Genomic DNA, 13,643 nt, shown 5'->3' on the forward strand with positions numbered 1-13,643 from the left:
AACCATTCTTCACTATTACCTTTTGAAGGAAAAAGCAAAAATAAAACAGACTGATCAGGACAAATCAAAGAACTATCCAGAAAAGGGCGGAATGTAGATCAATAAAAATCTTGGGTATTTTTCAACTACCTCCTAATGTTGAATTTAACACAGCTCAAAGTTATCAAATAAATTGTACTCATCCTTGAAAAGAAAATTAACAATTCAATGCAGGACCCTTTTCCCCTCACCCAAAAAGAGAAGATTAAAAAAATATTTATATCTTTAAGAGTGAAATTAAATGTTAAACCTTTTATTCTGCTCATTTGGTGAAAGTATTCTTCAAAAATCTATTTTTTAACACTATCTCCTCGTAATTTGTAAAGGCATTCATTTTTATTTTAACAACATTCTGCATAGCAGCAGAATTTGTATTCAAAAGACAGTTTCGTAAAGCAGTTTCAATGGGTTCTTCAGATCTGTTAAATCTGGGGGTGAGGGTGTGGAAGAGGCTTTTTAAGGATGGCTGACAATAAAGAAAGCTTGGCTAAAGTGCTGCCAAGACAGATAACACTAATTATTAAGCAAGCTTCTAACAAAGACAGGTGAGGAATTTAATTGTCAATATCACTTTGCGGGGCGATTAACATGAAAAGCCTGTGGGATATGTAAAGCGTGTTTCCCTGTGGTACTTCTGAGTCTGAAAACAGAACAGTCTGACAAAAATTCAAAGAAATAAAGTACAATTTACCTGCTAAAAGACCTTACAGAAATTATTTGCAGGTATTGCCATGAAGGCTTTATAATTTAAACAGACAAGACAGAAGGGAGGGGAAAAGCAGTCATTCTGCTTGCATTTTTATGTTGACCATCACTTCCTCCATTCCAGATTTCTTCATTTTATTTTTCTTTTTGTCTTTACATACTCCTATTCAAAGAATCTCAGCAGAGATCATGGAAAGGAAGAAAAGAATCAAACCATAAGATGAAGAAAATTATTAAAGACGAGAGAAATTAAAAGTTGGGCACATGGTGAGGAAATGAGGTTTGACATTTTATTGAATTATTGGATGTCTGCTTTAGAAGGCAAGCAAACCAGTGCACACTCTAATGTACTTGATTTGTGACAATAGCATCAGTCACTTTCATTCCCTTTTACAGCAGTCAGCACCATAGACCTACTACACAAGTAAGGACTATATCTGGTATTTCTATAAAGAGAAATATTTACCTCAGTTTTTAAAAGGTATGAGCAGTAAAGAATTCACCCTAACCCTTGATAAATTGTTCAAGGTAGTTACCATTACTCTTAGAAATATGCACATAATTTTAATATTGATTTGTCTATTATAATATTGATGTTGAAGTGAAACTACTGAATCTTGGCATGAAGGATTCAAAACTAAAGAGCTGTCTGAACCTTCTGTTCCTAATACATGTTTACAGACTGCTCTTTTGATAAAGTACATAGGTAAGTTCCTCAAGTCTTCAGCCTCAGCAGTGTTACTCAATACTATTGAGTATTCACCAGAAGTTATATCACCTGTATCGCTATTATCTAGAATACAGCCATTCAGCTCACAGGCGCACTCCACAGTCGCTATTGTACTATTTACTTCTGGCTGATCTGAAAATACATTATTTACCTGTGTCACTCACCATGTACTTGGCCATCTTAAAAGACAATAATCTCTCAATCTGATAATTTTCAAATCTGAATGACAAATCTATGCTTCTTCCACACCATAAAAGAAATCTCTTTCTGCATCCAGAATTTGCAGCTAAACACAAATTTTCTACTTGCCATTTCATCAAAACCTCCCACTCTGCCATTTTTGGTGGTGAATCTGATTTCTAGCAATTCAATTTTTTGCAGCCAAGCCACCTAACATACAGTTTTTGGTAACGCAGACCCTATCGTTATGTATCTTGCAGCTTTGTGTTCAAAGGAATAAGACAACAGGCATTTAACAACTGAGAAAATATAAAGTAACCCATTTCACATAATTCTGTTTGTTGAATTCTGGCTTTACTTTGTAATTCTGGGTTTTAGGTAAGTAAATTTCTGTCTGGCTTCAGCACAGGAAACTAGGATCACGGAGGGACACAAAATCTTTCTGATCAAGAAAGCCCCTGACCACAGTATTGCACAATTAGTCCTACATAGTAAATAAACAGCTTAAGTTGTTTTTCCATTGACAAAATCTAATGACTTTTGGCAAGGTGCATTATGTTGTGTCGCAAGCTATACTCTTTCAAGGCATCTTATGAAAAGCCTTTTCATTTTTTATAAAGGAGAGGAAAAAAAAAAAAAGAGCTCTTAAAAGTTAAATTTGGAAAAGAATTTAAGAGGAAAAAACAAACAAACAGAAACAACAACAACCAACACACATCACACACACACACTGTATTCAGGAAAAAAAAAAAAAAAAAGAAAACACACACACCACACACACACACACACGCACTGTATTCAGGCGGAAAATGGCCAGAAATACCCAGCATCCAGTTAAGTGTATATTCAGTGAGAGATTGTAGCAGGACCTAAACTTTTTCCTCAACAGCTTTCCTCCTTGCTTTTAACTAAAGTTTCATAACACACAAACAGTTTGGAGTTCTTTCTCAGGTCTCTGGAATGAGATTTTTCCCTGGCAAGACTGCCATCATTCTGGCTCCTCTTGCACCACGTTTTCTGGACACAGTTACTTCTACAGCTACATCAAAAACACCAGTGTGCTTCCAATGACACAAAGTCATTGTCATATCTGAAACTATTCAGTTAGTCAACATATTTGAGATAATAAAGAGAGTTAACTATTACAACAACTCTCCCCACACTCCACATTTAGAACAATAATTTCCAAAGGACTTCTAATAGTCCAAACCACGTATGCAAAATGCATGTGCGAACTTATATGACTGCATAATATAAGTGCTCAGTCTCATCTACAAAATTTAGTTTGTAACATTTTATTGCTGAGATTCACATGTCATTAAATTTCTTTGCTATTGAAATTGTTGTTTAAATAAAGGAGATAATAGCAACTTAGTTGTTACAGCTATTCTCTCAGTGAACTCTACATAACTGAATACATGTATTTGATAAACTTTGATCATGATTACAAGAAAGTTAAATCACTATTAAGTCTTACCTTATGTGCTGGCACTAGATTAACTAACACTGTATCCAAAAGTTCTTGTGACACAGTATCTCCCTCGCAGATGATAGAGCTCATAAGATCAACCATGTGCATGTGCACTTTCTGATTATGGCCATTGCTGAAATTAAAAACAAGAATTTAGTATATTATTCCTATGAAGTACATTTTCCATTCAGAGTATTCAGCAAGGTAATGCCAAACAACATTGGAGCATAATAACCAAATGATGAGTGTTTTTAGAAGCCAAATTACTCGGGTTTCTGGACTGTATATCCCACTTTCCAAACTATTCTTAATATTCATTTCCTCTCCATTTGCTATTATATTGAAAGAGAAAGATGACTGTATCTGCCTCTAGGAGAATAAGATTGGAGGATAATATGGTCTATTGGAACACCCTTCCCCTCTCCTGAGCACGAGCTGAGCGCTGAGCCTGTTAAACCTGGAGAAAGGAAGGCTCAGGCTTCATTTTAACATAGGAAAGAAAACTTCTTCACTGGAAAGGTGATCAAACACTGGAAGGTGCTTCCCAGAGAGGTTATGGAGATACTTGGAGATGCTCCTGACACAGTTCCTGGGAAACTGGACACAGCTCCAGGTCCTGCTCTAGCTGACCCTGCTTTGAGCAGGGAACTGGACTAGCTGATCTCCCAGGTCCCTTCCAACCTCAACAATTCTGGGATTTAGAGGATTCTTGTTATAAAAGTACAAAGGCCTCATGAACTACACATTGCACCACTCTACCTTGATTGTCTCTTACTGCATTTATTTTGTTTTATTCTTGAAATGCCAAGTGACTGGCACAACACACCAAGTAAGTGGCAACTTCTTGTAAAACAAGGTATTTTCCAGCTAATATTGTCACAATATTTAAAACAGGCAGAAATAATAGTCTGCCACATGTAGACTGCTGCCTTTATTTAACCTCCATTACTGGGATATTTGAACTAAGCTCTTCTCATTAATGCTACAGTCGCACAATAGGCTTGAACTTGCATGTTCAAAACATCTCACCTCAAATATACAATAATATATTATAATTAGGACAACAATACTTACTTTATTACTGAGAAGAGTGTTCTGTACAACTGTGTAAAAATTTCATTACTGTCTTCTAATTCAAAGCATATGTTGTAAGACTTCACCCAAGCAATATTCTGTTTTGGACAAAAAGGGCAAAAGAAGCAGTTAATACATAGTAAGTTTTAAATATATGTAGTTTTTAATATATATGTAGTTTTTAAACTTAATTAGGAAACAGGAAATTATAAAGCTCACCTCAAGTAAATAAAAATAGCGATTAAACTGGGGACTTTTCGTATCTTCTAAACCTTTCAGTTGCCTTGTTATAAACATAAATATATCCTGAAAATGAAAAAAGTGATATTTATTCAATCACAAAGAAACTTCTACAAATGTAATCATCATCATTTCTTACTGCTATCACCTGCTATCTAATTGCTAATATTATTCAACACAAGAAAGAGTCATGTCAGAAATACCATTTCACTGACCATTTCACTGACTAAAACAAGATTTATACAACATGGGGAAGAACATCAAGACGTAATGTTAGAATGTGTCAACTTTTTAAAAAGTTTTAGGAAGCAGTTCCACAGGAAAGCACTTCACTTGACAATACAATAGCACCTACCTGATATAGCTACATAAGCCACACTACTATTCAAGAGAAAAATGAATTTCACATTTTCATTTTATAGCAGTTTTGGAAAGGAGGCAAGAAGGGGAAAAAATAGCAGCCAACTGCAGCTTTCCCGAGTTCTGTAACAGACTTGTATGGTAATGTTTGTGCATTTCTTAATCATCACTCTAAACAATTTTTTTCTACTGACATAGACCACATCTCTTGCAAAAAAAAAAAAAAAAAAAAAAAAAGGCAAAACCAATAAATCAAAATTCTCATACTGAAAGTTGGTAAAGAAAGCATGAGAAATGTCTCATCCAATAATATATTCAATAAGATTGTAAGCAATAAAAAGTCAATTATGAACAAAACAGAAACATACGGAAAGTTATTTTTATAAAATCATTTCCACATTAAGATAACCAATAGTTGTAAATTCATAACTACTATATAAAAACAAGATTCAGAGGCACATCACACATTTAAGAACAGTCTTCACAACCTCAACAGTTTCCACAGTATTTTATCTAAGTATAAAACAAATTTCTACCTTCAAGTTCATTTTTTAAGTTTCAATTTTATTTTTAAAAACATGCAAAGGATGGATTGAAGTTTCAGTTAGCAGCAAGGAAAGCTTTACCCTTTAATAATTTCCAAAGGCATAAAGTTGTCATAGCAAATATATAAAAGCCTTACAGTTGACCTTGAAAAAGGGATCCATAGGAAGAAAGGAAATTGCAATATAAAGTAGGTTTCACATAATTAACAAGCTTTCACACAAATTTAAACAAGTATAGAGAGCTCAAGTCTAGAAAAGTTTTGTATAACAAACATTTACGATGGGCATCATTATCTTCCTCCTCACCCTACCCTGAGAATGGACAGCTGGACAAAGGAAGGGAACATGGTCCCTCTTTCCACAGCTACAATCACATAATCCCACCTTAATGAGTCTAGTGTTTACTACAGCCTAATCACAACCAAGTTAGGTATGACAGTATCACCTCTTGGTAGAAAAACCACAGCAAGGACATTGTTCAAAGATGCAGCTAAGCTCGTGTTAGGCTTTGGATCAAAAGTGGGCTTTTTGAAGGAAATCTTCTCATCGTCTCTATTTACTGCTGTTGGGTTCACGCTGCAGATCGCAGAATCACAGAATGGTTGAGGTTGGAAGGGACCTCCAGAGATCATCTAGTCCAACCCCCTGCTCCAGCAGGGACACCTACAGCAGGTGGCACAGGGTGGCACCCAGGCGGGTTTGGAAGATCTCCAAAGAAGGAGACTCCGAAGTTCTTCCTCATATGGAGGTGGAACTTCCTGTGTTCCACCACAAAGCACGTGGAGGTGACTGTTATGCTGAGAGCAAACCGGAAGACACAGCCCAAAGGACACATGAAATGAGCCAGCCCCTGCAGAGCATCCACGGCACAGGCCCAGGCCCAGGCAAAACCATCCCAAAGGAGCTCCCCTACCTTCCCTTTAACGCAGGGCCCGAACCACAAGCAGGCTCCCGGACATGAGCCCAGAATCCCAGGAGCTGGTAGCCAAGAGGCACTGTGACATTTAGGAGAAATACAGACTGCACCTCAGAGTATTTTTAATCCTGCTGTTCCGTATGCAATTCAAAGCCTGCACTGAGACCAAAATTATTTTTCCTTATAGATAAGGCATACATTACTGTATTGTATTCATCAATGTACAGCAGGCATATGCAATACAGCTCTTGAGTGCTTCACAAAGAATAATGGCATGATCTGATAACATGGTAATTTATTCCTATTCAACAGGAATTAGAACAGACTAACATCAAAAGCACTTGGTAATTTTGAATACTCATTGTACACTATTACTTACTTCAAATAAAGAATTTGAACACGCATTTACATGCACAAAACACAGGATTAACTTGGACTGCAGCTAAGAAATCACAACATTTTTATAAATAAAGACACCATGGTTCACACTAGACGCCATAAAACAAGCACGCATTGAAGTCCAAACCCTAAAAGCACAGGTGCTTATGTTCAGTTTAGGGAGAGCATTAGTATCAAGACATCAATCCACAGAAGAACTCTCAATTAACCACATGAAAGCCTCAGGATGCATGAAACTCGTAGCCTTCACCACAGAACACACTCATATTGCCTAAATTCTGCCATCTCCTTTTGAGCTGAGGTGGATGGACTCTACATCTAAGAGAATATGCTTCTCTGACCCAGAGCAGTGATTAGAGCATCTCCCCTTCCCTCATGAAAGGGTTACATGTTAGGCTTTCCTCAGACTGAGGCCTGAACCTAAGTATCCACACCCCAGAGGCCCAGCCTTGGTCCAGTTCTACTTTGAGCCTTTTTGTGGCATTTTCCACCCCTGCTGACAAAGCTCTTTCAATGTTGTGAGGAACTCAAGATTTATACTGAGGATACACATAAGAGTGGAGCAATTCAAATTGTGATCTCTGCTCTCTTTACAAATTATGCACCATGCAAAGTGATCCAAGATGACCTGAATAGTCTCGGAAGCAAGGACAAAAACCTCCAAACCGATACCTTCACCTCTCAAAACTATCCTCTTCAGAACTTTCCTTCTCCAATGTGGGTACATATACATACAAGAGGAGACACTTAAGGCTGCAGTCAGGATACAAATATTAAATATTGGGTAAGAATGATGCCAAAATATGAGCCAAGAGGAAAAACTCTTCCTCTTACCTCTTCTCATAAAGTGGAGGAACTCTTCAACATTTGTATCAGAGCTTGTCCTGCAACCACAAAAGCTATGTTCAGCGGAAACTGGTTTGCAATAGTCTATCTACCTCAGTACTGCTGGGCAAAGTCTCTACTGTCCACGCTTTAAATTTTCTCAAAACACATTTAGAAATCTGCATAAAGGGACTGAATTCTGAAATCTGTACAGATTACAGAACCAATTCTGACAGAACTTCCCGGTCTGTTTACAGCTCTACCCAAGTAGCTGTAAGGCACTTTTGCTTACGCTGTAAGTGTAAGATCAGTAATGTGAACCTTCCAGGATGACATATAACAAAATTGAAAATTTGTTAGCATTTTCTAACCCAGATTTGGTAAGAAAAACGCTATACCAATTCAGACAGAGAAAAAAAAAAAAAAAAAAAAAAAAAAGTTAAGACTAATAAACTAAGTATAAAACCAAAACTGAAAGAAAACAGGAAGGCTCAAAAACAGACTTAAACATAACATGGTAGGGAAAGCTCACATTTGCCTGTCATAAATGCTGTAATCAAACATGCAATCACAGACGCAATGATTAAGAATTAAAAAAACAAAGCTAACAGATTCGTAAAAATCTCTCTCCCAGTATGTCAGCTAAACAAGGTGTGTACTACAGCTGAACCTGTATTGCTTATCTTACTAATAAAGCACTTCTGGTACTACCCCAGATCAATAATTAAGTGATTTCTTCCACCGTAACAGATGCATCTTTCACCACAAACATCTTTTTTTTCCACTCAAAAAAAGAGACTCTAAGAAGAGGGAGATATGACAGTAAGAAGCACAAGTTTTTCAGTGCATTTTCCCCTGCAAGATCTCCTACAGGACTGAGCCCACTAGTCTAGATTCAGAAGTTGGTCAAGATCTTGAAAAAAGTTAGTTTTCTATTAAAAAAAAAAAAAAGGTTAAGAAAACCTCTAACAAATGGAGCAAATGTGGAACTGCCTTCTCAAAGTTGGCATTTCCCAATTAACCATCTCCATCTAGTGGGATCAGAGATACCGTAACTGTGAAATTCTCCAATTCACATCAGAAATAAATTATTTTCTACATAAAATCATGTTTCTTGCCTTCAGTACATCTTGTCTATAAAAACAGACTAATCATCTTTTGGTAATTTAACTGGAAACAATAAGATTTTGCTAAGGAATTAGCTACCTTGCAAGAGATTCTTGCAAGAACTTGTCAGCATCGCTAATATTGGGCTAATAAACTAGCCCATTACCTGTTAATCCCAAAGATAGTTGAATAAAACATCTCTTTTCAATGTAAATCCAAAAACCTGCACATTACTGAAACCTGTACTATATATCACTTTATCTGGTAAACATTTGACCTAAAAGAATACTTGCACCCCACAATCAAGTGAAAGTCAGGAAAAATTTCAGGCTGAACAGCAAGATCAAGAGCAAAAATATATATATACACATATATATATACACATATATATATATATATATCAATTACAACATTCATTCATTAAAAAAATACAAAATAATAAGCTGTGGAAAAACAGATTAATTCAGTTTACCTTTAGTTTATCTGGTGAAGTGTACGGAGCTTCAGGGGCATAAATTCTGAAAATATCAGCAAGACAACACGCTACCAGCAAACGTACATCCTTATCAGGATGTTTGAGGAAAAAATCTGAAGCAAGATGTAAGGCAAGATTTAGATACAGCTCCTTTTCCTCTTCAGAGTCCTGGTCCATATCCATGAAAGTTTTCACAACCATCTATAAAGAAAGGAAGATCTCAGTATACAAATTAAGTATTCCGAACAGTCATAACAAAGCTTTTTCTGCGATTGCGTAACATCTATCACAGAAGCATCCTAAACTCTAGCAATGAGTCTAAATATTATTAACAAATCAGTAGTACTTGTTTGAAAAGTTTAAAGTTATATTTATTTTTCACAGGATGGATTTTTTTTTCCACCACAGCTTCTGAGTACAAGTTTCTCACCTGTACAGCCCATGAACAGAAGCAGATCACGAGGAATTTCAACAAAAGCAATATATGAATAAGACTCCAGTATTGGCCAGCAGCATGGCTGCTATCTGACAGGACTAAAATACTAATTAATATAAGGATAAGGATCCAGTGGACTAAGTTATGGGGGGGGGGGGGGGCGGGAAAAAAAAAAAAAATCCTGGCCACATGAAGTATTTTACATCCTAAATACCTAAATAGACCAAAAAGACACAAGACACAACAGGAGAGGAGAAAAAAAAAAAAAACATACCACACACACACACAATTAGTTACTGCTAGTTAGTGAGAATTCTTGTATTCAAAACTGTTTGAAGGAGAAAGTATTGACACAGGTAATTGCATCTCTGTGACTCAAACAAGAAATTAGTTACTTTAAGGAGTCCAACTCACTCAAGTTTTATGGAAAAAAAAAAATAGCGATATGCCATATTTTAAGGGTCTCCTTCATACTTCAGATCGTAGCAGCTACAACATTTTCAGAACATGTCAGTATCCTTTAGTAAAGGGCAAAAAATAACGTACACACAGATATAACTCCCATTAATTAAAAGAAAAAGCCCTCCCTAGCCAGGAGATTGCCCACAGCACTGCCAGCAAGGAATAACTGTGTTCACCAATAAAGAAAGTAATTAAAATGTGTATAATTCATTAACAGGGTAACAAATATTCAGGTGCCATAAGAATTCTTTTAAGAAGTATGGTTTAATGTCAGCTTGGAAAGGAATGTTAATTTTTTTCTTTCCAAACAGCATGAAGTTTCATGCTCATCAGAACAACTAATTAGTCACCCCATCTTCAAGGCTGTCTGCCATAGAAAAAAAACATAGTAAAACAAGTTAATTCTCCTACCATACTTTTCTAGCGACCTGCAAATCAAGAGGTTGGGGGATTTCTCAGAAAGGAAATGCACACAGACCACATGATGAAAACTCATGGACCGTCTTCTAGATTTGCCCCAAATTTCCTAACCCATCCTGCTCATATTCTACAGCAATAAGCTTTGCTATAATTATATAGCTTATTGAAGAGTATTTTATTAGTCTGCATATGAAGATAAACTGGAAAAAATATGCCCTCCCTGCAGTGTCCATCATTTCCAAACTCTTATCACATTCTCTCTTCAATGCTAGTCCATAACTCTGAGCACTCAATCTTTTCTTATTCATCTTGAACTTTGAGATGGCATGGACCAGAAATCCACACTGTTTACAAGGTAAGGTATGCCAGGGTATAAATTCACTGCATATTTCTCATTCTATTCTCAAAATCCCTGGTAATTTACATTTTTATAAATGATGGTCTTTAATAAATAAATAACAAACTATTTATCCATGCAAATTTCAAAAATCTGCAAAAGAAAGTGCTGCTTCCCTAATACTTATGTGATTTTGGCAGTCAAAGAAATGGTGTTAATAAGTTCACTTGTTATTAAACTACTTATTCTCAGCACCTGCAGCCGGGTTTATAGAGTGGAGCAATGCATTTGCATGGTCTCCATGGTCTCCAGAAGCTCAGATCCTCCATAAAAGCAGCACCTGTAAAAGCAGGGGATAAAGGAGCTCCCTCCTCTTCCCTTAATAAACAGCCAGCACAGCCAGTTGAACAAGAACTACAGGACATCCTGTAAAGTTCACTTCTCTTGCAAGAAGGAAGATGGAAGAGGACACAAGGGACTGTACATTCAAAGCCAAAAATTAAACAAAACTGTAGGAGAAATCAGTATCAGTAAGAAGCTATGTGTGTGTTAAGGAACTGAAAAACATGCTAGTCTGATCTCTGGAAAAAATAATTTCTTCTGTTAGATGTCTCTCATACACAAAATTAAAAAGGCCTCCCTCTATTCAACACAGCAGATATAGGCCATACAAGAGAGAAGAGGAAAACACACACACCCCTAACGACCAAATTCCCAAAGCATAAAAGGGCAGGAACAGCTCTGGTGCATTAGAACACACAGACATACTAGTCCCAACTGACTTAAAACTACTTTTTAAGACAATACGAACTCCAAATGAAACTTTGCTAGTTCTCATGATATTTAGGGTCCCTATCCCACATCTGTTTCATTTCAAAAGAGAAGCACAAGTTGCAGGCATTTTCTCTTTACATCACTAACAGACCTGCCTTTCTGTGAAAGTAGACAGTCAGATTTAAAAAAAAAAAAAAAAAATCTGTAGTCACACAATTATACCCCAAATCTCTCCTCTGTCCATTCTTCCTATAGTCAGGTCAAAACAGGCCAAGAAGTCCAGGAAACAGAAATATACAGTATGATCACAAAGACTGACTATATGATAGAAGTTAAAATAACTAGAATAAAGTGGGTTTAGTAAACAATTTGAGAAGCATGAATGCATAAGAACAACATGATCCCATGCAGTCATATTATTTCTAAAACTAAGACTTTCTTTTCCAGTATTTTCATTTCTAAAAGCACCAATCTTGTAAAGGAAATGAAGTAAATTTTAAAGAGAAAGCACAATAGCCCAAAAATTCTACTTTCCGAGTGCAACAAAGAACTTTTGTTGTAAAGCTAAAGGCAAAAAAAAAAAAAATCTTTTCAGATATGAAACACAGTAATAGGATCAGTGAATGTTGTATACAATAAATTTCTGTCTGCATTCAGCAAAGCTCTGCGGTTATTTTTATCGTACTAACCTTTAACCTTCTCACCATCTCTTCTTTAGATATTTTATCAGAGATTTCTTTGACTCCTGGAGGATATGTGATTTTTCCATCGTTTGCTCTCGTCTTTGAATGAGCCATGATTTCACAACTTTAGATCTGCGGGGAAAAAAAATTTGCAAGTCAGTGTTGTCTTGTTAGCTTATGCCTACCGTATCTGTCCTACTTGGTCAAGCAACTAGATGAATTCTAAGGGTCCAAGCATGACCAAGAAACTATACAGACAAAAAAAAAATCACATAAAGAAAAAATAAAAATAAAAATAAACAAATTATTTTTCTGACTATTTTCAGTAGACAGGATGGGTCTTCATATTCAGATAGACTGGCCTGTGTTACAGTTATACTTAATGGAAAAGCCAGAATCCCTCAACTCCTGAACGTATTTGATAATCACTCATAGAAAGACAACTCAGAATCTTGTATCTTACTGGATGAACCATTACCATCACTTGGTAATAACAGCCCCAAAACTGCCTTGGGTTTTTCTCAGACCAGACACTGAAAGCAATTGTGTTTTCCAAACAGTTTGAGCAGTTTCCCAGAAAGGCTAAATAGCTTTAACTTAGCGCAGTGCTTTTATTTATTTATTTTTTAAAAAAACATGTCACTAGTTTTAATTTGGGGCTAGATGGATAGCTTTCCTCTATGCTATAAACCCAATTTTTTAAAAACATAAGCTGCAAACAAGCAATGGTATCTTCTTTCTAAGCTCTGCTTATAAAGGCCACCTTACTATCCACTATTTCAGTCCCTTTAATCTGATATAGGTGCAACATACCACCTAATCCATCTTGAACCATGCCAAGTTGCACCACACAGGAAGCTAGTGTGATTTTTCTGCTTATACAAAGCTCCTATACAAGGAGAAGCTATATAAATACTGGATCTTCTCAGAACTATAACAGAAAGTCAACCAGAATCCAGCAAAGAAAGACAGGATAAAAACATGTTCTGTAACATGATGGGAGTAAGCTGCCATAATTGAGACTTACTAGCCCCCAAGGTAAAGACATTCTACACTGAGAGAAAACTGGAATGGGAAACATCTCACTGTATTTTTATGTATCCAACCACATTTCATGATCATTTAGAAGTTACAGATTTTGTCTAAACATTTCTGACCTCCTGCAAAATGAAAGTTAACACTGATGTTTAAATAATCTTGCAAACAGCACAATCTACTTTAGAAAATGAGGAGAAATTATAAAAGTGATCATCAGACATGAGTTCACCAAAAAGGTAGCAGTTTTAAGAAACGCTTATGAAACTGATTCTGAAAAAAGCAACCCTGCATTAAATAATCATTATCCACTTTTCCTAATTGCAGGAGGTCATTTAGGGATAAAAGTAAGAAGTCAGCAAGCCAGATTTCTTCATGAATTGTTATCTCAGACATCAGAGTACATTTGACCACTACTATCGGAAATAAA

General features: G+C 36.2%; 1 protein-coding gene across 2 annotated transcripts in view; it reads right to left on the reverse strand.

Moving 5' to 3' along the window:
* The window catches only part of PDS5B (PDS5 cohesin associated factor B), a 74,630-nt gene extending 62,310 nt beyond the window's left edge, over positions 1 to 12,320 (reverse strand). For both annotated transcript variants that reach the window (XM_010226305.2, XM_010226304.2), the window contains exons 1-5: positions 12,185 to 12,320; positions 9,064 to 9,267; positions 4,419 to 4,505; positions 4,200 to 4,297; positions 3,132 to 3,258 (exon numbers count right to left, since the gene is read on the reverse strand). In XM_010226305.2, the coding sequence (XP_010224607.1) occupies positions 3,132 to 3,258; positions 4,200 to 4,297; positions 4,419 to 4,505; positions 9,064 to 9,267; positions 12,185 to 12,292 (624 nt within the window). In that variant the 5' untranslated portion in view covers positions 12,293 to 12,320. The remainder of the gene's footprint in view (positions 1 to 3,131; positions 3,259 to 4,199; positions 4,298 to 4,418; positions 4,506 to 9,063; positions 9,268 to 12,184) is intronic.
* Between the last annotated feature and the right edge of the window lie 1,323 nt (positions 12,321 to 13,643).

Source organism: Tinamus guttatus, unplaced genomic scaffold (genome assembly GCF_059628265.1).
Source record: "Tinamus guttatus ecotype Peru unplaced genomic scaffold, ASM5962826v1 Tinamus_guttatus_pri_ptg000150l, whole genome shotgun sequence".
In the NCBI taxonomy this organism is placed as follows: Eukaryota; Metazoa; Chordata; class Aves; order Tinamiformes; family Tinamidae; genus Tinamus; species Tinamus guttatus.